Source organism: Desmodus rotundus, chromosome 12 (assembly GCF_022682495.2).
Source record: "Desmodus rotundus isolate HL8 chromosome 12, HLdesRot8A.1, whole genome shotgun sequence".
Classification (NCBI taxonomy): domain Eukaryota; kingdom Metazoa; phylum Chordata; class Mammalia; order Chiroptera; family Phyllostomidae; genus Desmodus; species Desmodus rotundus.
This window is the reverse complement of record NC_071398.1, coordinates 19,445,906-19,470,562: the sequence shown is the minus strand read 5'-3', so window position 1 is coordinate 19,470,562 and position 24,657 is coordinate 19,445,906. Positions and strand designations below refer to the sequence as shown.

General features: G+C 55.7%; 1 protein-coding gene across 3 annotated transcripts in view; it reads right to left on the bottom strand.

Moving 5' to 3' along the window:
• Positions 1 to 24,657, bottom strand: part of VAC14 (VAC14 component of PIKFYVE complex) — a 93,808-nt gene that overhangs the window by 19,593 nt on the left and 49,558 nt on the right. For all 3 annotated transcript variants that reach the window (XM_045191885.2, XM_024556104.3, XM_045191888.2), the window contains exon 14: positions 15,871 to 16,003. In XM_045191885.2, the coding sequence (XP_045047820.2) occupies positions 15,871 to 16,003 (133 nt within the window). The remainder of the gene's footprint in view (positions 1 to 15,870; positions 16,004 to 24,657) is intronic.

Sequence of the window (24,657 nt, the reverse complement as noted above, 5' to 3'; positions counted from 1 at the left end):
CTCTGCTCTGGCCTGGGGACTGCTCGGGGTCCAAACTGAGCAAATGTGTTCAGGATCCCGAGGGAGGTGCTCTCTGTCAAATGACGTGTGAGGGAGAGACGAGGCCAGTGCAATTCTGAGTCCCAGAATCCTCTGCTGGAAAACCCACAACCGCAACCAAAGCCACACGGAGCTGTATACTTACTAAAGCAAAGGCAAAGTTTTGGAAGGAAATACTTGAAACTGAAGACAGAGGTTACTTTTGAGGCAGGAAGTGGTGGTTCAGGGTCTTTTACACTTTATGCTATATTTGTCCGCATCGTTTCAGTTTTTATCTTATATGGTTTAAGTTTTGGCGAAACAATGTTTTTTTTGTTGTTGTTTTTTTAAAATTTAAAATCCCCTACATCTTGGGATGAGCCTGGACTCCCGCAGGGAGACGGCAGAGGCAGAGCAGGGAGCAAGGCTGGGAAGGTGGCGCCTCCCCCAAGGACGGCAGAGCTTCCCTCTCTGGGCCTGCTGCAGATTTAACAATGAAAACTTGTATTTTACAAATGAGAGGATCAACAGCCTGGGAAATGGTATTTTTAGCTACTGTGGCTCTTTGCTTTAAAGGCGTAGGTTTCATCTAAAACCAGGCAAACCTCCTACAAAGTCTGCTTGTTAGCAAGAAATGATTAGCATAATACAAGCCGGGGGAGAGGCCTGGCTCCACTCAGAGGCAGGAGTGCCTACTCCAGGGGAGGCCTTATCCAGAAACGGAACTGAGGAGAACAGGGAAAGTCTTATGAATGGAGATGAAGCCCCATCTCCAGTGAGAGCCCAGAAGCTGCCTCGCACCGAGGGCCCGGGAGTTGCGGGTGTGTGGGGGCCGCACGGGGTGAGGTCTGAGCCTGCAGACCTCACAGCAGTGCGCGGCCAGCCGCCACCTTCGCAGCTGTTACTTATTTAAATCACTTTGCCTCCCGCAACCACCTTCTTCCAAAATTAAGTGCAGAGGATCCTGGGGCTGCCTTTCCAGATGTCCTTCTGAGGGGAAGGACAGAGCCAAGTCAGGCAGAGGAAGAGGGGCGGACTGGGAGACAGCAGGCAGGGATGATGAACAGCAGGACGACCCAGGTGATGAAAGCTCAGGGAGGCATCCTCTTCCGAGGCCAGAGGCCGAGTCAAGGCCCGGGCTCTGCGAGGCAGCACAACTGTGGCTGAGAGGACGCTGTGGCTCGGTGCCACCCCTCCGTCCTGCCCAGACCCCTCGGGCACTCACGCCTGTCCGTGTCTATCCATCCTGCCTTCCTCTGCAGCCTCTCCTCTCAGGGCCCAGCTCCCCCGCCCTCCCCTGCCACTGTGCCTGGCCTGGGGGCATATCTCTGAGGGCTGGCTTTTCTCTCCTAGAAACCCCTTAGTTGGCTCGGGAAGACTGAACATGTGAGGAGAGCATGAACTTTTCTCCCAACACCACAAAAATGAAACGAAAACTGCAGCCTTCCAAGAGCTATAATTACAGATACGCATCTCAGGAGCTGAGCTGGAGACAGAGCGCAGTGGGCAGCTGCTCTATCGCACCAGGCCCTGAGCCCCGACCCAGGGGGAGGGTGACCTTGGGCTGTGGGGGTGGGGCTGGGAGAGAAAGTGGTGCTGTGGCTGCTATTTCAGGCTTCACTGAGGGGCAGGAGCACTGGGGTGGAGGGGGTGGAGAAGTGAACAGGCCGCCTCTTCTCCATGGCCCCCTCCCCTCGGGGTCCCTAAGGAAGTAAGATCACAAGTCTTCCTGTGGCGGGTCAGGGGACCGGGAAATCCTCACAGAGGGGGTGCACAGCTGAAGATCTGAGGAACCAATTACCACGCTACTGGGGGGCCGGGAGAAGCCAAAGGAGTTGGACTAGGACAGCCACTCAGGCTTCAAGTGCAGGAAGGAAGTGAGGTAACTCCAGGCACTGCCAACTGTTACGGCCAGAGGCTAATGACAGAGGTGGGTGGGTGGGGGCGGATCTCTTTCAGGAAAGGGGCTTACATCTGCCCTGAGGGGGGGCCCAGGCTTTGGGAGGAAGGAAAACGCTGACTTCATAGGAGAAATGAACTGATAAGGCAAGTCAGCGGAATTCACGGGCACCTGGAATGAAGTGGCTGAAAGCCTAAAAAGCCACACAAGTCAGGACAGGGATTCTGGGTATTGAGAAGGTTTTAAACTTAGTCCAGATTATCTGCTCCAACTGATGGTCCCAGCAGCACTGAAACTTCCAGAATGATGTAGCAGCCAGGCCCCTGGTCCAGCAAGCTTCCTAAGCCCCTCCTTGACTAGCCTTTAGTGTTTTATGAGGCCGCTACCAGCGGAGGGAGCAGAAGGCCACAGCTGTCACAGCAAATAAGTGAGAGCCCCACACCCCCACCCTGTGAGCCTTGGGTCCTACTTCCCTTCTGTCCACTGGAAGTTCGGGGAGGACAGCAGGGCACCGAACTCTGGGGGTCCGCCACCTCAGACTCGGCTCCCTCTTGGCTGGGGTGGTGGGGCTTAGTGCCCTTCTGAAGATGCCAAGGTGGCCCCATGTGAGCAGTTTCTCCTCCCAGGGGCTCACGCACGCCCACAGCAGGTGGAGAGTGTTTCCGAACCTGTTCCGGCCCTGCAGTGGTTCACTGGGCTCCTCAGGGCTGCCGGGCCCTGGCCTGTGGGCTCCTGAGCAGACTGCTCACTAGTCAGAAACACCTGGTCTTCCCCACCCCACCCCCAGCTCGTTCCTACTTATCTTTCATGGCTCAGCTTAAACAGCTTCTCTTTCCAGAAGCTTTCCTGGACCCCTCTATTGGGGCTGGGCCTCCCCCCACCCCATCTACTCCCTAGAGCATCGCCACGCTGTGGCCTCACTGCCTTTGTGACTCCCTGGGAGGGCAGGGGCTAGCTCTGCCTGGTGGGGTGTGGTGCACCGCAGGTTGGCACAGGGGCGGGTCCGCCCAACGACAAATGGCATTTCCTGGCCCTCCCTAGGCCAGCACAGCAGCAGCCCCTCCCGGAGGGGCTGGGGGACACTCTTATCTGTCCTCACAGGGGAGGGGCTGAGCCCTTGCTGCCAGCAGTGCCATTCTGAGAGACCACTGACTCCTGCCTGGTCTGACAGCTGTGGCCTAATTTCCAGGGCCATGCCCAGGCTCCTTATTGCTACCCACTGGTATTTCTCACTGCTGCTGCGGGGGCGGAGGGACTGGGGGTGGGGTGGGGTGGACAAGTGGAAGAGGTGAGCACCCTGGAGCTGGAGGAGGCCAGCAGCCCGGAGGTGAATGTGCCGAGAGGGAAAGGGATGGGGATGAGGAGGGCCGAATGGATTTGTAAAAAATAATAATTTAAAAAGGAAAGAAACCCCAAATCCCATCCCCTTGATTTTCCTCAGTAAGCATTTTCAACAAGGTCACAAATGCACTGGCTCTATGGATTTTTTTGGCTCCAAACCACATTTCAGGCAGCCTTTAAAAGCCAGTTCTTGGCGGAGCTTCAGCGGAGCCCGAGGAGAGGGAAAACTAGGGCGCGTCTGTGCTCCGAGACACGTGGGGTCTGGGGCGCAGCCTTCCATCTCTGCTGCGGCTGCGGGGCACCTGCCCTCCCTCGGCCGGACCTGAGCACCCCACCCCCCACTACCTCCAGAGCCACATGTCACAACACTGGGGTGCACATGCTTAGTCACTTGTCACCTGCCTGCCTGTGTCACTAGACTACTACCTTGCTGAAGGAGGGAACCGGCTTTCGGTCCTGTGTGTGCCCAGGGCTGGCGTGGGGCCTGGTGCACTGCGGGTGTTCCAGGAGAGTCACTCACAGACTCTGTGGGGACCGCGTCTTTCCTGCACAGGGCTCCTGTCCCACCTGGGTGCTGTCTGTGGACTGTGGCGGCCGGGCCCGGGTCTGCCTAGCCCAGCCAGCTGCACAAAGGCAGCATGTGGTAAATATTTATCGGGAAAATCAGAGCCTCTGTCTCCTCCTTGTTAGAGACTCTCCTGGTCTCCCTTTAGTCACGGCTCGGGGCTCGGAGCGGTGCTGCGTCTAGCCCCCAACTCCATACCGACGGCACAGCAGACAACTCCGAGTCTCCAGAAGGTGCAGAGCTGCAAACGGAAGGAAGCCATAGGGAAGGGACCAGCTGGAGGCCTAACTCCTTGGATGCCGCCCACTCCCCACCTGTCCCCATGGTAGTCTCTGGGAAAGTCTAGGGTCACTCACACAGCTCCACCCCCCTCCTGCCTTCCTTGGTGGGAGGATGGGGGATCTGACTGCTGGGAGAGGGGAGGGGCTGTTACTCCTGCTACCCCCCACTGGCCCGCCCTCAGTGGGGCCAGCTCCACATCCCCTTCAGTCAGCATTTGAACTGAGACCACAAAGTAGACTCCACTTGGGTCTTCCTCCCAGAGCCCGTGGCCTGGGACTCTGGTTCCAGAACCTTGATTTCCCATGGACAACTGCCCATCCTGCTACATCTGAGGGTGGGCCCACGGCCCTGTCCTGGACAATCGGGGCACGGCGGTCTCTGGCCAGAGTGACGGTGCGCTGAGACTCCAGCCCAGGCCTGCTGCTGAGGCCGGGGTGTTGAGTGAGCCACCGGGGTGAGCGAGAGCTGCTGCTGTCCCTCGTGCCACAGGGCAGACGGCCTGCCCGGGAGGTGAGGGGTAAGATGAGTGCTGAGGACTCTCCTCGAACACTCTGTTTTTAATGAGCCTTCCTTGTCCCTGACTGAACACTACTTTTGCTTTTCTCAACATAAGGGTGAGAATTGTTTTGTCTCGTTTGTCACACGGCATCAAGAGTATTGACCCGGCAGCTCTGAACAGGGCTCGGGGCTTGGGGGACAGAGGAAGGGAGGACACCTGGGGTCAAGTCTTAGTTTGTTCAATGGCTTTCTTTCTTACCCTTCTCTAGAAAACAAGAGAAAGTGAAGTCGATCCCAGACCATCTGCTTCCCAAGAGCTGAGCCCAAGGCTGCCTCAGAGGGAACGTGGGGCTGGAGAGAGGGAGAAGGGGTGCCGGGCACAGCTGAGACCCCTGACCCAGGGCCCCCCTTCTCTTGACACTGGAGAGGGAGGGCGGATGCCACTTATCGCAATGACCATCACGGCCACTTCTGGGGCTCACCGCACAGTTACCAGGTGCCAGACTCTTCCCAGCACGTTTTTGTTATGTCATTGAATCTTCCCGAGGATGAGCAGGAGCTCGTGATAATCACTGTCTTCATTTCTCACGTAAGGGAACTGCTTGGGAAGGCAGCCACATTGGCGGGCCCCGTGGCTCATTGCTCAGCGCCTCCTTCCCTTTCTCCTGGGACAACAGCCCTTTTGCTCTGGAGAGATGTTGCTCCCCACTCCATGTGGGCTTCACTCAGGGATGCCATGACCCTGCTTGAGCCAACTAGAGCTTCCCCAGCACATAACCTGCAGGGACGTGATGGCCACGTGACGCGGCAGCCATGTCTCTGCCACTGGAAGAAACCAAAACAACAAGGCTGACCTCAAACAAGGGTCAAGAAGAGAGACGGCGCCACAGAGAAACGCTGAGTTCCTGGATCTTGTTGCCCTTGGCCTTGGTTTGGTTACACAGGCCAGTCAAGGTCCCTTGTTCATTTTGGTGCCTTTGACTTGGGTTGCTGCCTCCTGCCACCCAAAGCGTGCTGACCAGCGCTGTCAGATTACTGGTTCCCAGCTCCGGGCTGCACACCACTGCTGGCCTGGCTGCATCTGTGCCCTTGGGACTCGGTCAAAGTGGGTGGGGGGAGCTAGGAGTCTGTCTCTATAAAGCAGAAGCGGCCTGAACTAGGTAACCCCCGAGATGCTGTCCAGAGCTGAGAAATAATGACCGGGTTTTAAGAGGGTTATACTCAGTGTCCAGCTCACTGGGAATGCTTAACAAATACCAGCCAGAATCGGGAAGGCTTAGTTCTCATGAGCTCCTACCCCCTGTAAAAGCACCATTAGACATAAAAAAATGCTAATGGTACAGAAAAACTGATCACCTAGGCTACATTAAAATAAAAAAAATTTCTAGTCATCAAAAGACACCATTAAGGGAGCAATCAAGAGAAGAAGATAATTACAGTAGATACATCTGAGACAGACTCGGATCCAGAATATAGAAAGAACTCCCACAAATCAATGAGAAAAACAATGAAAACCCAATGGGAAATGAACGGGTTCATCCCCATAGAGGATATCCAAAAGGCCAGTCAGCAGCGAGAAGGTCTCCAACTTCGTTAGTCTTCACAGAAATGCAAATTAAAGCCACAAGGTGATACCAGCACACACCTACCAGAAAGGCTAAAATCAGAGCCTGGTGATGCCAAGGGCGGCTGAGGATGTGAGCAGCTGGACTCAGACACCCTGATGGGGGCGGAAACTGGCGCAGCCCCTTCGGAGGGTGTCTACTAGAGCTAACCCGGTGCCTGGTCTCGGGACCAGCAACTCCTAGGTCTCCGTCTAAGGGAAACACCTGTTCAGCAAAGGGCGCGTGAAAGGAGGCTCACAGCAGCGTTATTCACAGTGGTGCCGACTGGAAATGACCCCAGGGCCCGGTAACGGCAGGGTGGGTAAGTGAATCGTGCCATCGTCAGACAGCGGGATTCTCTACAGAAAAGTGGACTACTGTTACATCTAACACAAATGAATCTCACAAACATAAGGTGGGTCGGAAGAAACCAGACTTTGTAAAAGAGCACAAACTGTATGAGTCCATTTACACCAAGTTCGAAACCAGGTAAAATGAACCTAGAGGTCGGGACTGTGGCTGCTTTGGGGAGGCGGGCAGGGCAGTAACTGGGAGGAGACGTGAGAGGGGATCCCAGGGCTCTCTCCTTCTTGCTCTGAGAGCTTGTTACGTGGGTGTGCAGGCATCCAATGGCTACTGAGCTGCAGTACACCTATGATTTGTATACTTTTAGACAGTATGCTCCTCAGTAAAAATTCCATTAGAAAAGGCATCGCAGGCACTGAGGCAGGGCAGGCAGCAAGGCCGCTGCCGTCTTACCCTGGTCGGGAAGAGGAAGGAAGGCAGCTCTGGGTCGCCGAGCAGAGGGTCACGTGGTTAGTGAGGGGGCGGGCGTTACCGAAGGGATGCCAGATCAGGCAGAAAACAAGTCCAGACTTCTGGACCCCGCGGAGCTCCTGAGACATGTTCTTCTCTGAAGAAACACGAAGCGCTGGGAGTCCTGGGTCTGCACGACTGTTCTTCCTTCACAGGGAGGGCTGGCCTCACAGACAGCGGGACTGGGGCAGAGCGCAGGGCCCACCCGGGGCTGCGAGTTTACTGGGGACAGGCTGAGGGTGAAGGGGAGCCGCGAGCGCCATTGCTGGGCTAAAGAGGACACTCTCTCCGGGGTGGGGGACAACAAGGAGGCTCGGATGGCCCCAAGTGCTGGAAACTGGTCAGATGTGACCGCAGCACGTGCCGGGGGATGGGGCACGCGGCGCCCTTTCTGAAGACATGGAGAAAGAGGCGTCAAACTTAGCGCTCAGGAAAGCAGCTTCCGAAAGGAAGGAGTGGCAGGCGAGGCTCCAAACAGCCCAGGACACGTGATGGGGGACTAGGGAGAAATGAGAGATGACCCCGGAGCGCACCTGAAACCCACCTCCGCTCAGCTTCAGAGACAGAGGCCAAGGTGCCCTGATGCGAGCAACTGAAAAACCAGAAGGAAAAGCAAAGAATCTGGGAAGGAGGAGGGGGTGAGACGCATCCTCTTGACCACGAGACAAAATGGGGATTTAGACCAAGAAAGGCACCCACCGTCCAGTTCCAGTGAAACTGTCATGTAAATCTAGACCGGAAGTAGGCCGGGGTAACGGGCGGGCAGGAGCCTGGAGGGCCGGGGCCTAGGACCATGGGCAAGGACACGAGGGTTCACTCAGCACGTCACCTCTGCCTGAGAGGTGGCAGCCGGCAGGGGGACAGCTGGGAGAGGAGGAGGAGGGTGACATCCTGCCAGGACAGGTCCTGCCGGGATTCTCTGAGGTGAGCGACGCTGGGCAAAAGGGAGGCACGAGAGCGCAGCTTCTTTCCAACAAGGGCTGAGGAAAAGCAAAGTCCAGTCTGGAGCCTGGGCCGTTTTCCCAAGTGGTCTCCACCACCAGCCTGGACGACAACCAAGATCCTCAGCTCTGGGTCTTGGGGTGGCTGCGCAGCTCCCGTGGAGCCGCGTGTCCCAGCCCCGGGGTCATACACAGCCCCAGACCTGGGTGGGGGCAGATGCTCTGCTGCGTACAGGGAGGGGCATTAGAGCATACGATGACGACAGCAGTAGACCCAAAGCTCTCCTGGGAGCTGAAGCTGCAAGCTTTTAAAGAAAGTTCCAGCATCCACTTCAGATCTGGAGAAACTTTTGGTGGCGCCAGGGTTGCCGCAGGCCAGGCCTTGTGCGGCGCAACCCCTGCCTGCGCTGAGCGACGGGAACTCTCCTGTGTGGAAGGGCAACTGGGCTGGACAGCCTTTCTCACACACTGTATGCGCCAGAAACCCTCAGTGTATTTTCCTGAAGGGGGAGAGAGAGAGAGAGCGAAAGGGAGGGAGATCTTTGTGGCTACCTGCTCAAAGAACCCACTGGAGCGGGAAACAGAGGGGCCCCCAAGGGCTGCCTGAGGACACCTAGGCTGAAGTGGTACCGGATGAAAGCGCTTCCGGAGGAACACACCCTGCCAGGGGTGGACGTCTCACACTCTGTCACTGCGGCTCTGGAAGGAGTTTAGGGGCACTTTTTAAACTAAGGACAGCTCTTTGTCCTGGCTCAGATGCAGCCCCACCCCAAGGAGGCAGGAGGATGGAAATGACTTCCAGGGGCCAATTCCAAACCTGCGCTGTCTGGTTAACATGCGCCAATACAATACCCTTCAGCTATTTGCTAATCAACCAAGCCGTCTAACTTAGCGAGGTCAAAACTGTCAGCTTCCTGGCATCCTTAGGTCAAGTAGAAAGAGATCCAGGGGACTGCAGATTCCATCCAGAAACCACCCCTCAAACTTCAGAAAGAAATTCATTACCAAGTTCTTAGCCCCCCGGCAAAGACTCCTGTCCATCACCGCCCCCCCCACCCTCCCACATCCCCCCACCACATCCCTCCCGGCCCTGCTGCTGCCTGAATCACGGGCTGGGGAGCTGATGCTTCTCAGGCGGGGAGACGACACGTTTTAATCAGACGCTGGCACAGGCCCAGCAGGTACCAGCCTCTGTAACTAGGAGCCCGAAAGGCACGCCTGTGCAGCGGCACAGCATGGCTCCCAGGTCCTCGCCCCACCGCGAGGGCTCCAGGTCCCTGAGACCAAGAGCTGGCTCTGGGGCAGGAGGGCTGCTTGGGTCACATGCCCCCCAACCCCAAGCTCACCTGTGACCTCTAACCTCCCACAAGCCTGCTCAGAGTGCGTGGACTCTAGGCCTCCTTCCAGCTTCCCTGGCATGGGGATCAGGAGGTCCCTTGAAACATGGGGACACTTCCCTCTAAAGCTCCCCAGAATTCCAGAGCTCACTGTGCAGGGTTCCCTCTGCTAGCACTTCCTCCCCCATCCCCCGCCCTTTAAACCTAATTAATCCCAGCCTAGCCTACCAAGACTCAACACATGTTTCCATTTTCCACAAGAAAACACATCACTTCTCCAGGGAGGGCAAGTGTGTGTGACAGTGGGCTCCACAGGGACAGTGTGGGGACTGCTTAGAGGGGGCAAAGCCACTGGCTCGTCTTCCCTGTCGCCCTTGGGTCATAGACGGTTCTGTGAGGCCCTGGGATTAGGGGCAGTGGAAATAGAGGGGGCTGGGTTCTCGGGGTCTAGCCCTTCCCAAGGACGTCTTCCTGTCTCTGAGGGCAGGACTCTCCTCCGGCCCTGCCTGCCGCTCACATTCCCTCAGCGCTGTCCCCAGTGACTAGACGGGAGCCAGGAGCCGGTTACACAAGGCAGCACCTGCCGCACTCCCTTTAGGGTCCTGCACCTGAACAAAAGCACCCAGCCCTGGCCCGGGGAGGGGGCGAGAATGACTGTGGAGAGCTCCGGGAGAGTCACACAAGGAGCTGGGCAGACTAACTTAAAGACAGCAAGAAGAGAAGCTTCTTCTGAGAGGGACGTAGGGAACGCCTTGGAAGAATTCCGCCAGCTCTGTTCAGTGTCCTGTCTCCTCCCTCCTCAGCTGGGGAAAAGCAAATGACTACAAACTAGTAAAAGTTCAAAACCCGCCTGCATTCTGGGTAGGTGGGTCACGGGCTCTCCCAGCAGAGAGACCAAGGTCGATGCGTGTCTGTCACAGAAATTTGTTTATTCTGAGCGAATGAATGCAATCCATTAAAGGGGCGAGGGGAAGAGATCCAAGGGGGACTCTAGAAGCCCTCTGCTGCAGGCCTGGGGCAAAGCATGCTTTTCTCAAATGCCACTGAACCAGGGATCTGGGTCTTGCCACTTTACCCTGATTCATCTTCTATTAGCCTCCGCAGGATGGGCTTTTGGGGGCCTGGCCAATGCCCCTGGGGCAGGTAGAGGCACTTACAAAGTCAGACAGGGTACAGGAACGTACACAATGTCAATGGGCTTCAGGGGCTGAGAGGCTGCAGAGAGCAAGGACAGTCAGGCCGATCAGCTGGTGGGGGCTGCCCCAGCCACAGGGCCATTCAGCCCTGGCCAAGGGCTGGTCTCACAGGCCAGCGCACAAGGATAGCAAAGTGGGATTTCCCAATCGCAGCATGAAAGCGAGCTTCTTCTCTTGAGGCCCTCCCCCGGCCCCCGCAATTAAAAACAAGTCGTTTCCAGTGGCTTCCTCGGCCTTGGCTCCCCTGCCCCACCACCCATCTCAGCGGCCAATCAATTCCCTACTCCACCCGCCCCCAACACAGGGCTCTTATGCAAACCCTGGGGAGGGGAGTGGCGTGGGGGAGGCCACAGTCTCAAGGAAGTGGCCTCGTGACTGCCCCCCCATCTCTCACTGGGGCCCCAGCCTGTGCTCTTCCAGCACCCACCTCTTCTTAGGGGAGGGTGCTTGGGACCTCGTCCACCATCAGCTGGGCTGGTTGGAGCCTCAGTTGCTCGTTAAAAAGAAAGCATTCTCTGGCCAGTCCTCTTTGCAAGGCGGCAGAGAGGAAGAGAAGGGGAAAAGGCTCCGCTGATTAAGGCAAAGGATGGCTGGCCAGAGGGCTGTCTTGGCCGGCAGAGTGGGGCGTCCTCAGGCCCGCTCCCTTCCCAGCACAGAAGCAGGCCTTGTAAAGATCCCAGCTGTTGGATTACGCTGGAGTTCATATCACAGTTTATCAAAGAGGCTGCGTTTTCTGCCTCCTCGCCTTTTCTACCAAGTATAAGTGGACCAGTTCATGGGAAAACAAGGCCCGCGCTTGTCTTGCCTGCACTGGCATGGAGGGTGGGAAGAGGCTGGAAGAGGGAGACGAGTGTACACGAACACCCACCCTGGGCAGAGTTGTTTTAATGGGGCCAGGCTGGGCGCTGCTGGGTGCCCTGGGTGCTAGGGCAGCAGGCCTGGCACACCGGAGCCAGCTGTCGGCACAGAAGGTCAATTATTTCACTCTCTCGAGTCCAGTTTCCCATCCACACAGACTGCTGTGAGAGGCCGAGGCCACATCACGAGACGGAACGGCAGCTCGCCTTTACCAAGCTGTGCTGGGAGCCGTGACACGCACAGTCGTGTGTGACCCTCTCTGCAAACGACAGGCAGCACGATCATCTTTGTCTTACAGGCAAAGGAGAACAGGCTTGGAAACAGGTCACGCAGTTAACAACCGGAAGACCTGGGATTCAAACCCCAGTCTGTGTTGCTCGAGAAGCTCCCCTCTGAGTCCTGCCCTGGGTGCCTTGGGAGGTCCATCTGCCATTCACCTGTGGAGTTCTGCAGAAGGGGGTATGGGTGTGGGCAGGGCTGGGGGTGCCTGACACCAGCCCTTCATAGCACCTCGTAACCCTGTCATCTTCCCTCTAGGTGTGGGCTTGCAAACAGGTCCCAGCAAGTCTGGCTGAGGTGGCGTTTTGGAGCCACTGGCTTTCCCCAACTCAACATGCGTTTGCGCTGTTATGTCCACCAGATAACAAGGCCATTCGGATTCACAGAGGATGTCCAACCCAGCCAGGGGCCTGGCTGGAGTTCGGGGCCCCACTCCCACCCCCGATGGAGGCGCAGCCTGGGAAAGCTGTGTGGGGGAGAGGAAACGCTCTGGGTCCTGAGGGAAATCAGGCATCTTCCTCAATGCCAAGGCCCCCACCAGATGTCTGTCTTCAAGAACTCCAGATGCCTTTGTCCAAGAGACGGCAGCTGCTCCTGGACCCTGAGCTAAACACACTACTGCAGAAATTGTTTGCCAGAAGAATTCCTTTCCTTTTTTCCTCAATGGTCAGTCTTGAGGGTTGAGAGGAGCAACTTACAGTTTGCACAACACCTGGAGGGTTAAATCGTTTACTGTGTTTCTTATCGAGCTGTGGCCCCATCTCAGCAGTCTGTACGTACTATTATTATGCCCCTCCTTAAAGCCCTCAGTAGAAAACAAGGAAATGAAATGAGAAGCAGGCAGGCCCGCCAACGCTCCCAAGGGCTCATCCCCAGCCAGCTCTGAAGAGCCTCGGCCCCTGACCATGGGAAGGAGGAGGAAAGCACATTTCCAAGGTTGCCTCCACATTTGACACTGCACTGCGAGCACCGCGATGGCCGGGACTGTGACCTGGGCTGGCCAGCCATGGCTGGGCATGCTGGATTAATAGGCAGTTGGTCCACAGAACTGGCGTGGCCCACAGGACGCAGGGCCAGATGGCTGTCGGCTTTAACACGTACTGACAGGTGCTGGTGCTGCTCAGAGTGATGACAGGCTGGACAAATGAAGCAAAGGACTACGGGGAACAACATGTGTGAGGGCCCAGCCACAGGTTCCTTGTCCCAGCCCTGGCTCTCTGTGTGAGTACCAGGGGCGAGGAGACTCTGGGGCTGTGTGGGGTGGGAATGAGGCTGGCAGGATGCCATGAGGTCCCAGTGTGGTCCACAAGGAGTGTGAGCCCCAGAACAGCGAGCCATCGCCATGCTGGATGTACTGAGCCCCCAGCGGACCAGGAGGGAGGAGCTCCTGAAAACTGGGGCTCTTGGTCTTGGCTCTCAGTTGTACAAGACCTCTCAAGGCACCTGACTCGGCACAGAAGGGATCAGGTGATAGCTATGGAATTAGCAGAGTGCGGGGCTCCGCAGCCCAGCTCCAACCAGGATGGGTGGGTACATGGCTTCCTCTCATTTCCCTTCTGCAAAGTGAGGATTCTCATCAGCCTTGGATGCCTGGGAGACGCTGCAAAGCAAGTGAAGCGTCACTGCCCTGCAGGCTGGAAATGGGAACTCTGCGGTGGCAGGGCCACCAGCCCCCCAGTGCCCATGTTGCTGCACTTCTGCTTGGTGCTGTCTGGGGGTGCTTACTCCCCTGTGCTCCCTCTCCCCACACCCCTGACGGGGCATGTGAGGCTGAGAGAGGGTAGAAGAACCCATTACAGCCCAATTCTCCAGGGAGGAAACTGGCTATGAAGGCCTTTTTCAAAAGCCTCTCTCTCCTCTGGTGCTCTGAAAGTCTTCCAGGGCTGACACCTCTGCAATTTGGAAAACCACATGAAGTTAACTGTCACTCCTGTGGGATAGTCTGTCATTTTCCTGGTGGGGGATCTCTGTACCACATCTAACCCCAACTTCAATCCCCAACTGACTGTCCAACTTGATGTGATGAAAAACTGTGGAAATCTTCCTTTTGGCCAAAGAGGATAAGAAACCATTTCTGTCCCTCCTAACCTTGGTTCTCATTCAGGGTGACTTTGCTCCAAGGGGACACTTGGAAATGTTTGAAGCCATTTTTGAGTGTCCCAACTGGATGGGTGGGGTGCTCCTGGCACCTAGTGGGATGCTAGGTGATGGGATGCTGCTCAACACCCTACACTGCGGACAGCCGCGCCACAGAGAATGACCCGATCCCCGACGCCGAAGTGTGGTGACACCCTCCCACTCCCACAGGACACTTTGGGTACTCCCACGGGACACAGGACACTTCTAGACCGTCAGATGCCCCTTCCTCCTGGCGGGCAGAAACTTTGGGTCCTGCTATTGGTCCTTCTGGCTAGGCAAGCCTGTCTCCTCCTTTGACTCAATCCTTTGACCTGTTTTCTAAGTCCCTCAACTCCACGCTCAGCCCTCAAGCCGGGGCCCGGTGGCTCCCTCCCCTGTGCCCCCCAGGAGGCCCTCTTGGGGCCTCATCTCCCTTCACTGCCTCTTGCCATGCCCCTCCTTCCTCTGCTTCTTCCTACCTCCTGGGCCCTTCTTCTCAGCCTCCTCTCCTGCCTTCTCCTTCTTTCCCCAACCGTTACACACTGGAGCTCCTAAGGGCTCTTTCCCTCCCCCGCCCTTCCCCTCCCCTCCCTTATCTGCCCACTTACAACTGACTGTTCTTACTCCCTAAGAATAAAAACTCCACAAGCGCACCATCTGGACTAGTACTTCGCACAGAATCAGTATGCAGCCAATGTCTGTTGAATAAATGAATGAGTGAATGAATGAATGACTATGGTATCAATGTCCAGATTTGTATTTCAGGCCTAGGTCGCTCTTTTGAGACAGGTATAATAAACTGCTTCTTCAACATCAGTCTTTTGATGTCCCCAAAGCAATTTAAACTCAAATATGGGCCCCATTCCCTCCTTGCTCCTCCTCCAGGGCTCCCATTCTAGGGACGGCCACCCCCACCCACCCCATTGTCACCCCAGAGTCCTGCATGTCACTCCCAACTCCCTCTCCCCTCATTCAATCAATCACCAATCGATTACACTTTCTGTGAGCTCTTGAGTCCTGCTGTTTCTTTCCACCCCCAGCAGCTGCCGCTGTATCTCACTTGGACAACAGCCCCCCACACATCCATCTGCTCCTCCACCCGTTCCCCCCAAGCAGCACAGTGATCTTTAAAAAGAAAAGTCTGGTCATACCATTTTCCTGCTCAAGACCTTTCGGGGGTTCCCCGTGACCTCTTGGGTCAGGTCCCCCATCCTCAGTGTGGCCCACAAGGCTGAGCTCCTCTGCCCCTCGCCTTCTGGTTTACAGTAAAACGGACTCTCCATGCTTCCCCTGCCTTGAAGCCTCTGTAAAGGCTGGATGTGTTGCCGGGAATACTCCTTCGACTCCCTGATCCCGCCGTGAGCGTCAGAGGCCTCCCTGAGTCCTGGGATCACACCAGTCTAGCCTGTTCCCCAGGCACCTGGATGGCTTTAGCAGCCCTCCTCACCCCAGAGGTTCTGATCTCGCCAATCGGGGGAGGGCCAGCCATCAATTCTTACGTAAGCCTCCCTGGGGGCCTGATACACAGCCAGAGCCATGAACTATGGCTGCTCAGCCTCTTTTGGAGGAGGCTTCCACCTGGCTTTGTCGAGGAGCCTGGAAAAATGTGTGTCCCATCTAGATTTTATTGGTCCGAAGGTCAGTGTTTCGGTAACCCTGGCCATGATACTGGTGATGACAGTTTCGAGGCGTCAAGTGACAGGGGCTGGGGCCCAGGCACCACCCAGAACTAGGCTCCCAGGACTCCCAGCATCTGCTCTGCCAGAGCCGCTGCTGCCAGCCACCGGCCGAACCCTGTGCCAGCAGCCCTGGTCCACCTGCCATCTGGCTTACCTACTGCCCCTGCCCCACCGAGGCTCTGACAAGGGCATTTGATGAGATGACAGTAAATCTCAAAGGAAACTTTGTCCCACAAGCAAAAAACTAATTCATTTGTTTGAAAAATGGTGACCTTGACCTGCCTCCTGTCAGTAGCACCAGCAACCCGGGGTGAAAGGGAGAACCTCCTCTGTAAACACAAATGTCAAGAAGAAGACAAGTGACATGCAGGAGAAAATGGTTGACCGGACACCCTGCAGGGTGGCTGTGGGAGGAAGAGGAAGTCGGTTGACGCTGACCTGATGATGAAGGCGCCTCTGACCTCCAGGAGCTTCCGTTCACTGCTGAACCTCTTGAGAAGGTTGATCATGAACTTGTAAAAGTAGGAGTTCATGGTGGGAGTGGAAGGAGAACACTCCAAGCCTTTGGTACCTGTAGAGAAAGGGACAGAGCTGGGATTTATTCTGACTATATGTCCACGGGGTGACGGGATCCCTCCACCCCCAGAATGCAAACAGTTGTGAAGGCCAGAGAGGTGGCATGGGGCGGGGGCTTGCCTGTAACAGTGAGGGAAAATCTTCAATTGGGGTCACGGCTGACAGCAAAAAAGCAAGGACTACACAAGTATGCGCAAGCAAATGCAACTCTGCTTACTGCAACATGCGCGCTTACCTGCCTTCCCCCAGCCCACCCCTGACCACCTAGGGAACCCGGCCTACGTGTCGGACCCTCTGCTAGGTGTTATGCAATTTTATTTCATTAGTTTATTAACTTATTTTTACTAATCTTATTGGGGTAACACTGGTTAATAAGACTGTTTCGAGTGTACATTTCTATGATACATGATCTGTGTCGTTAGCTCAATAAATACGTGTGGCCTTTATTGGGCCAGTTGACACATGACAAGTCAAAGAGAAAAAACTGGGAAAGACAGGCCCACAATCTCATTGGTCAACAAAACGAACACAGCCCAAGAGGCAAAAGCCATAGTCCTTTCCCAGTGCGACTTAAGAAAAAGGAGGCTGTGCCCACACCCGCTGGATTAAAGACAGCACACGCTGGCAAACTGGTACCAGTGTTCACCCTGCACCCAGTGTTTTGAAATCAGAAGTTCTTCCTCATCTTCAGGCAAAGATGCTCTAATTTTAGAGTTGTATTCTGAAGACTGTCAAAGCCCAGCGTTGGCTTTAGAACCAACCAGAAGCACACTAGAGGTCTCCCTCTGATGAGTTCCGGCCGAAGACACACTGCGGGCAAGATGCAAACCCCCCACCCCCACACGCCCCTCTGCAAGGAATCCAGCACGGAGGGCAGGGACAACGGCAGGGCTGAAGGAATGCAGGGGTAGTCCTGCCGTAGTCCCGGCAAGTATTCACACACCCTCTTTCCCTTCTAACACAGGCTGACCTCAACAGCACTGCTGGAAAGAGGTGTTGTCAGTGGAGGTAGGAATCCTCACTCCATGTACCCAAGACATCAACAGAGCATTAAAAAGAAAACAGCTTCATTGCGATATAATTGACATACCATAAAGTTCTAAGGTGTACGATTCAGTGGTTTTCAGCATCGTCACTAAGTTGCGCACCTATCACCACTAATTCCAGAACATCGTCATCACCCCCTAAAAGAAACCTACACCTGTTAGCTGCCATTCTCTATCACTTCTCCACCAGCCCCTGGCAACCGTTCATCTACTGTTCCTGTGGACTTGCCTGTTCTGGGCATCTCCCATAAATGGGATCCTCCGCTATGTGGCTCCTTAGCGTACTTTCAAGGTTCATCCATGCTGTAGTATCAGTCTGTATTTGTTTTCACGGTTGAATAATATTCCACTGTATGGACATAGCATAGTTATCCACTCATAAGTTGGTGGTTTCTACTTCTGGGCTATTAAGAATAATGCTGCTATGAATATTCATATATAAGGTTTTATGTGAACATGTTTTCATTTCTCTTGGTTATACAGCCAGGAGAGGAATTTCTGGGTCACACAGTCACCCTCTAAACTCCTGAGGAGCTGCTAGCCTGCTTTCCACAGTGGCTGCACTGTTTCATATTCCTACCAGCCACGTACGGGAGTTCCAACTTCTCCACATCCTCGCCAGTATTTGCTATTCTCTCCTTGACTGTAGCCCTCCTGGTGGACAGGAAGCGGCATCTTATAGTGGGTTTGCTTTGCATTTCCCCGATGATTAGTGATGTTGAGCATCTTTTCATGTGCTTATTGGTCATTTATATGTCTTCTTTGGAGAAATGTCTGTTCAAATCCTCTACTTTTAAGTCGGGTTATCTTTTCCCTGTTGAGTTGTAAGAGTTCTTTATATATCAGATACAAGTCTCAATTTGCAAATATTCTCTCCAATTCTGTGGGTTGTCTTTTCACTTTCTTGAGGTGTCCTTTGAAGCACACATTTTTAAATTTTGTTTGATTCCAACTTATCTCTTTCTTTCTTTGGTTGCTTGTGCTTTTGGTGTCATATCTAAGAAACTGTTACCTAATCCAAGGTCAGAAAGATTTATGATCTTTTAGTTTCTTGTAAGAATTTGTCATTTTTTTTAAAGCTCTTATGTTTAAGTCTCTGGTCCATTCAAAATTTTGGTATATGGTGTGAAGGAGTCCAAATTAATGTTTTTGCATGTGAATGGAGATCCAGTTGTCCTATATTTAAACAAATTTTTGTAGCTGATTTTTTTTACACTTTTCAGCTTTACTGAAATGTAACTGACACATAACATAGTGTAAGTTTACTGTGTACCTGTTGATTTAATACACTTATATATCACAAAACGCGTACAACCATGGCATTAGCTAACACCTCTACCACCTCACATAATTACCGTTCTTTTTTGTGGTGAGAACGTTTACGATCTACTCTGTGACTTTCGAGCATATGGTAGAGTATTATTAACTCTAACCACCACGCTGTAGGTGGATGCCCAGAACTTCTCCCACTTCTGACTGGAGTCTGGACCTCGGGAGGACACGGGAGGAAGCAGAGTGGCTGACAGGTGCATCTGGGGCCATCACTTCCCCGGCTGGCCCCCTCTCTGGCCCAGTCGAGACCTCCTCCTCAGACCAGGGACAGCATGGCCACACACGGGCACGAAACAGGCAAGACGCGGCGTCTGGGAATCTAGCCTGGCTGTGCGAGGTGCTGTAGCTCCCAGAAGCATCAGCCCAAACCACGAAACAAGCACCATTCAGAGTACTAGAAGCAAGTCTGCAGAGGAGCTCCTATGGGCTGACTTCACCTGATGCCAGTGGCCAGGCAGCTCCCAGACCTTTTTGACGGTCTTTTTGCTGAACTCAGGCTTCCCTTACACCCTCTCACTGTCTGTCCGGGGAAGTGGGTGGGAAGTGGCAAAGGGGGTTGTGCATTACTCTGCGAGGACTCCTTATTAGGAGCCACACCTTTGAACGACTGCCCTTTCCCCTGAGGCCTCCTAGACAGCTCCCACGGCCCATGCAGGGGCAGAGTCTCAAGTGAGCAGCCCAGGGTGGGCCTCACTGAACCTGTTTGCAGTGTGTTGTCCTGGGGTCCTGCCTGGGACAGCCGGGCCTGGGAGATCCTGAGTGACTCTGGAATGGCAAACAGTGTCTGCTCCCTGGCCCAGCGGGGCTGTTTGCAGAATCAAGTGTCACATTCTTACAGATCGAGTTACCCCAGGCCCAGCTGGAGTTGATCTCCGAAGAGGTGGCTGCAGGTACATCTGCTGAGGCAGCCCACACCACCCCCTTCACTGTGCCCACACTGAGGATATGCACTGGGCTGCCCCATGGTGGCCTGGCTGGAGGACAGAGGCCACGCCCACACACCTCCTGGAGGCGCACGTGGACTGGAACCCAGCTCACTGGGTGCTTGTTTGTGACGGCTCCTCGTATCCCTGTCCCCTTCTAGCTTCTGCATGTGCACACTGTCCTACCCCATTTCTAGTCCTAGTGCCATTTAGGCTCTGAAGTATTTCAAAGGACAAAGGGACCAACACACACGATGACCATAAAGAAATCCTCCCCAACTGGGGCCACGGTCTGCATTCCCCAGGGGCTTGGGTGTCTTGGGCAGGCCATCGGGAGGTGCTGGGTGTTCTGGCCTCCAAGGCACAGGGGGAAGCGCTGAGCATGGTGTTTAAGAGCCCAGCTTGGGAGTCCATCAGACCTGGGTTCTTCACACCACCACTGTGCAACCATGGCCGAGTGTAAGCCTCAGTTTCCTCATCTGTAGAGTGGGGGCAGTGAGAACCCCTATGAAGCAAGACAAAACATGTTGCTGGGACCTGCCGCGTGGTCCGTGCTCGTCGAGTGGGGGCCGCTGTGAGCAAACATGCCACGACCCGACCCCCCGAAAACTTCCCATTCTGAGTCTCAAACAAGTGATGGTTAGAGGATAGTCTGGAATGTCTCTGAGTGGGCAGACTTCAGATCTGGGAGGTAGGGAGGCTGCAAGGAGAGCAGGTGACCTGTAACCCTACCAACCCCATACTCAGGGAGACGGACTTGCTACCTTGCAGCAGGCAGTTTGGCCAAAGATGGCAGAAGAGAAGGCGTGGGGCTGCTCTGGACACATTCCCAGTTTCCTGAACCACAGCTCCCCTCTTGGCTACACAAACAACTCTCAAAGTCCAGGCCAGCATGCTGGCCCCTGGAGCTGAGGCCCTTGGTGGGAGGTGGGAGGAGGGCTGAGTCATATCTGCAAGAAGCCACAGCAAGTGACTCGCATTCTCCAGACGGTGGTTGCTGGGAAGCCCCTGTAGCTCAGCCCTCCCACCACCGAAAGACTACAAAGAGCAGCAGCCGGCACCTTCCCTGAGAATTGGCTGGCGGGAGGCCAGAGTACGGTGGGAGCTCTGGGGGAGCTGTCTGGGCCTGGCTGCTAGGGTAGGGCTCTGTGCCCTCTAGGCTCCCACATGCCAGAGGGACTCTGGTCAGGGCCACTGCCCTGGAGGGCAGAAGCCTCTGAAGGAGAGAGCCAGGAGCCTTGTAAAGCTCAGTGAGATCCCATCCCAACTGCAGAGAGGAAACATGCCCGGGCAGGGCAGCGTTTCCTGCGGTGGTGGGAGGGGAGCACTTTCTGGGTGGGCTGCTCAAGGCTGGGGCCTGCCTCAGTGCTGAGCACATCCCGGGCGCGGGCCCTCTCAATCTGCCCTAGCCTCAGCCTCCCACTGGCCCGCTAGCCACTTTTCTGACCTCGCTAGCCCTTGGGCTCAGTTGGCTCAAGATGGAAGTGAGAGATGTTCTTAGGCAGGGCTGCAGGTACAGGAGGAGAAGATGGAGTAAGAGAAAACAAACCCACTCCAGTTGTTACTACAGGGAAAGATAGGCCTCTTTCCACTGAACTAATGTCTGCTCAACGGCAGCCTCCCTGGGGAGGGCTCACAGCACCTCCCTCCAAAGGTTACTTCACCCACTTTTGGCTCCTGCGTGTCTGCAGATTTGACAAGCATGGTGGCAAACGGGCCTCCTTTCTCAGCAGCTCTGACAGAAGCCAGTTCTGCTGAGCTCCCCTGCTGGCCCGTGAGGCCCTAGGCTGGGTGCTGCTGGTCCATCAGGATGGGGCAGCGTTTCCTGATTCACACTGTGCTGAGGGTCTGCTGAGGACAAAGGCTTTTACTTGGGCGACACCAACAGCACAGTCTTCCAGGCCCAGAGACGGTGGGCGAGCTGGCTGGCTGGGGACCAGGAAGCGGGGAGGAGGGGAGCACCACCTGGCCATGGGTCTCAGGAGCAAGGTGCCCTTTGAGGGGCTGAGAGGAGCAGGAGTTCCAGTCCCCCATCCTGCCGAGGGCCAGTCCAGCAGCCGAATGTTGCTTGCCTCGCATTTCTGGTTTGGAGAAGCGGCTCAGGCAGGAAGTGCACGTGACTGCCGCTGGCCCAGGGCAGACAGATGCTGTCGGGAGCACTCGGTACATAAAACCAGGCCGGTGGGGCGGGCAGCCGGGGAGCCAGCCCCGCAGATGTTGCTAAGTGAAACCTGATGTGGCAACATGAGAATCTGCAGAACGTCTCACAAACAACCTTCCCTGGGATGTTTTGGATTGAGTTTTGTGGCTATGACGTGAAGGAGCCTCACATGTCAGGATAAAAATAGCTCTGGCCTTAATACACAACGTGAGTTACAGTTCAACAAAACCAGATGGGAAAACATTAGCTGCCCAGCCCAGGCCCAGCGGGGTCCCTGCTCACTCCCGCCCTCGGTCTACCTCCCTGCTGGCCCCTCCAGCGGGTACCTCTCTGGATCCACCGCCCTGCGAGTGTGGGGGAGGGGCCAGGGGACCCAGAGGAGATCCAGGTCCTGTCGCTAATTGGCAGGGCAGTCTTGAGGAAGTGACACCTTCTCCAGGGTAGCGGTTCCAGTCTGTGAGCCTCACAGGGATAAGGAGCTTAGCCCGCTCCTGGCACAGGATGCGCTCAGAGGAGGGGCTGAGTGATTGGGAGGCTGGTTTGGAATAAAAGGGGACAGGTAGGGAGGGGCCTTGCTGCCCTGGAGAGAGGAGTCTGGCTCTTGTGACAGGGTGTCTGGGGGGTGGTGGGGATGGAGTCTGGGGAACCAGAGAACCCAAACCCAACAGCTGCATGGACGAAAGGGTGGTTAAGATGTTGTAGCAACAGTATCCAAAGGTGGGACTGATCCAAAAGGCAGTCACTTTCTGTTCCATGGGTCAGCCCAGCTGAGGTCGGGAGTCTTCCACCCTGGGGAAGTCCCCCAAATCCAGGTTTCCAGCTGTTTGGTTCAGAGCTCACGGGCCCCAATCGGGCCCCAAAGGAACTTGACGCTGATATGGCAGTGGAGAGGGGCCGCACCAGGAGACAGCTCTAGCTGCTGTCGGAGTGAGCAGCCTGTGGCCACGGGCAGCTCTGGAGACAGGGAAAGGAGGAGGGACCCTCAGGCTGATCGACAGCCATGGGCCTAGGTTGGAGGTGGCTGTAGGCTCTCCATCTGATGATTAGTTAAGGCCTGGGTGGTGGTGCTAGGTGAGCCTCAGACCTGGCTCTGGGGACAGAGTGGCCGGCTCTGGTGCCCCCTCTTCCTGTCAGCATGGTGAGGCCCCTGCAGTCTGAGCTGGTGCTTCTCGAACTGTGAGGGGCACACAAGTCACCTGGTGATCCTGACAAGATGAGATTCTGAGTCTGGGGTGGGGCCGAGTGTCCCCATGTCTGATGACGTTCCACGGGACGCCGAGGCTGCACAACCTGCTACTTGAGAAGCAAGGGTCTAAAAGGTCAGGGCCAGGAGGCAAACGTGAACCCCAGCACCCATGCACATTGTGACGGGCGGGAGAACAGAGGTGGGAGAAGAACCTGGCCTGGAGGGTTGGGTTCAGAACCCAGCACCCAGAGGAGACCATGGGCCTGGCTACCACTGTTCTGTGCCTCCCCTCGGGTGGTGGTAGCTTATAGTGCTGGGCAAGGCTGGGGCTCCCCTGTGCTCCTGTCCTGAGTGTGGGGGTGAAGAGAGCAGGCTCTCAGGCCAGGCTCCTGGGTCAGCACCCACGCCGGTCACAGTCCCCGTGCCAGGTGGAACGGCAACAGTGCTCTCCTCTCAGAGGTGTCCCCAGCTAATCCACAGTGAGCTTCCGGGAGCTGGCACGTGGCAAGTGCTTAGAACAGAGCTTGGCCCTAACAAGAGCCCCACATGCTACAGTGGCTGTTAGCACTGGGGAAAATGCCCAGGGATCGCTTTCTAAGTTTTTTCTAGAACTTCTCTCTGCTCTGGCCATGCCAGCCTGGGCTATAAGGAACAAAACAGAATCAGTTCAATTTTGTCTGTTTTTTTTGGGGGGGGGTCACACTCCCTCTTGGACCGGAATCCTGATGTAAGCAGTTTCATCCCACCAAGAATGGGCCCGGGCCAGGAGGGGAGGTCAGGAAGACCGGGTTTCAGGGGCAAACATCAGTCCTGGGGTGACCTTTGGCCCCAGAGTGCCACACTGCTGCTGTGCTTGGCCAAGGCTGCTCCCGCTCTGCAGCTGGGATGTCCAAGCCCCATGTGGGCCAGGCACGTCTCCACTGGGGGAATGGTCCCAGAGGCTTCCTGCACCTGCCGAGACTTCTTCGCAGGCTCAGGGTCAGGCCCCTCAGATCTGTGTGAGGGGAGCTCATCGTCTCCTCTCCCCAGAGCCTGGCAGAGACTCGGCTGACATCCCCCCGAGTAGGGACAGGCAGAGAAGGCCAAAAGCTGCCAAGTCACAGGCGACACAAGGATTTGTTTTCTTTCCTTTCACTCCATCTCAATCTAGGGAGACAGGGAAACATGGTGTCCCTCCTCCCAGGCTGCTCTCCTCCCGACTGCCCTGGAGGTGGCCCTCTTCCCTGCCTGGGGCTCTGCAAAGATCAGGAATGAAGGGGAGCAGGGGACAGCATCACCTCAGCCCACACAGCTCTGCATTTCTTGTGAGATGTTCACGCTCGGGCAGGCAAGAGGAAAATCCCACTCTGCCTGGCGGGCCCCGGGGACCACTGCTGTGGTGCATTTAGGCCAACACAGCAACTGCCTAGGCATATAATGGGCCTCGCTTCCCTACCACTGATTCAATCTGTACCATGTGGGTTTACAGACCCAACACACAGGCAGCGCCATTTGGTTCCCTACGAACCCCACTGATTTCATCTTTGCTGGGTTCCTTGCCTCCTTGGCTTTCCAGCATGTTCCTTTACTGGGTGGGGCGACCTACCCCGAAGGGACACAGACTGTGGTCTGCAAGTCCTCAGAGCAGTGCCACGGAGAGCCAGAGGAAAGCAGAATCCAGACAGGAAGGGGGTCTGGCCTTGCAGCCACTGTCCACGTGCACAGCCAGATGGAAACAGACAGAACGACCCCCTTGCCTGCATGCCTTAGAAGCAGTGGGACAAAGAGTAGCCTGCAGAGGAATGAGTGTGTACTTCCTGCGTGCCTCCTGCCCTCAGAGCCACCCTCAACAGCCTCGGTGACTGCTGCATGCCCTCCCGAGGGTAGCTGGGGCCCAGCTCTGGCTTCCCATGCTCTTCTGTTTCTGGTATGAACTTGATCTTGACCTTTTAAAATCAGGGACCCCCTTGAGAACTGCAGAGCCAGCTGCGGACGCACACGCACGTGTGCACACGAGTCTGA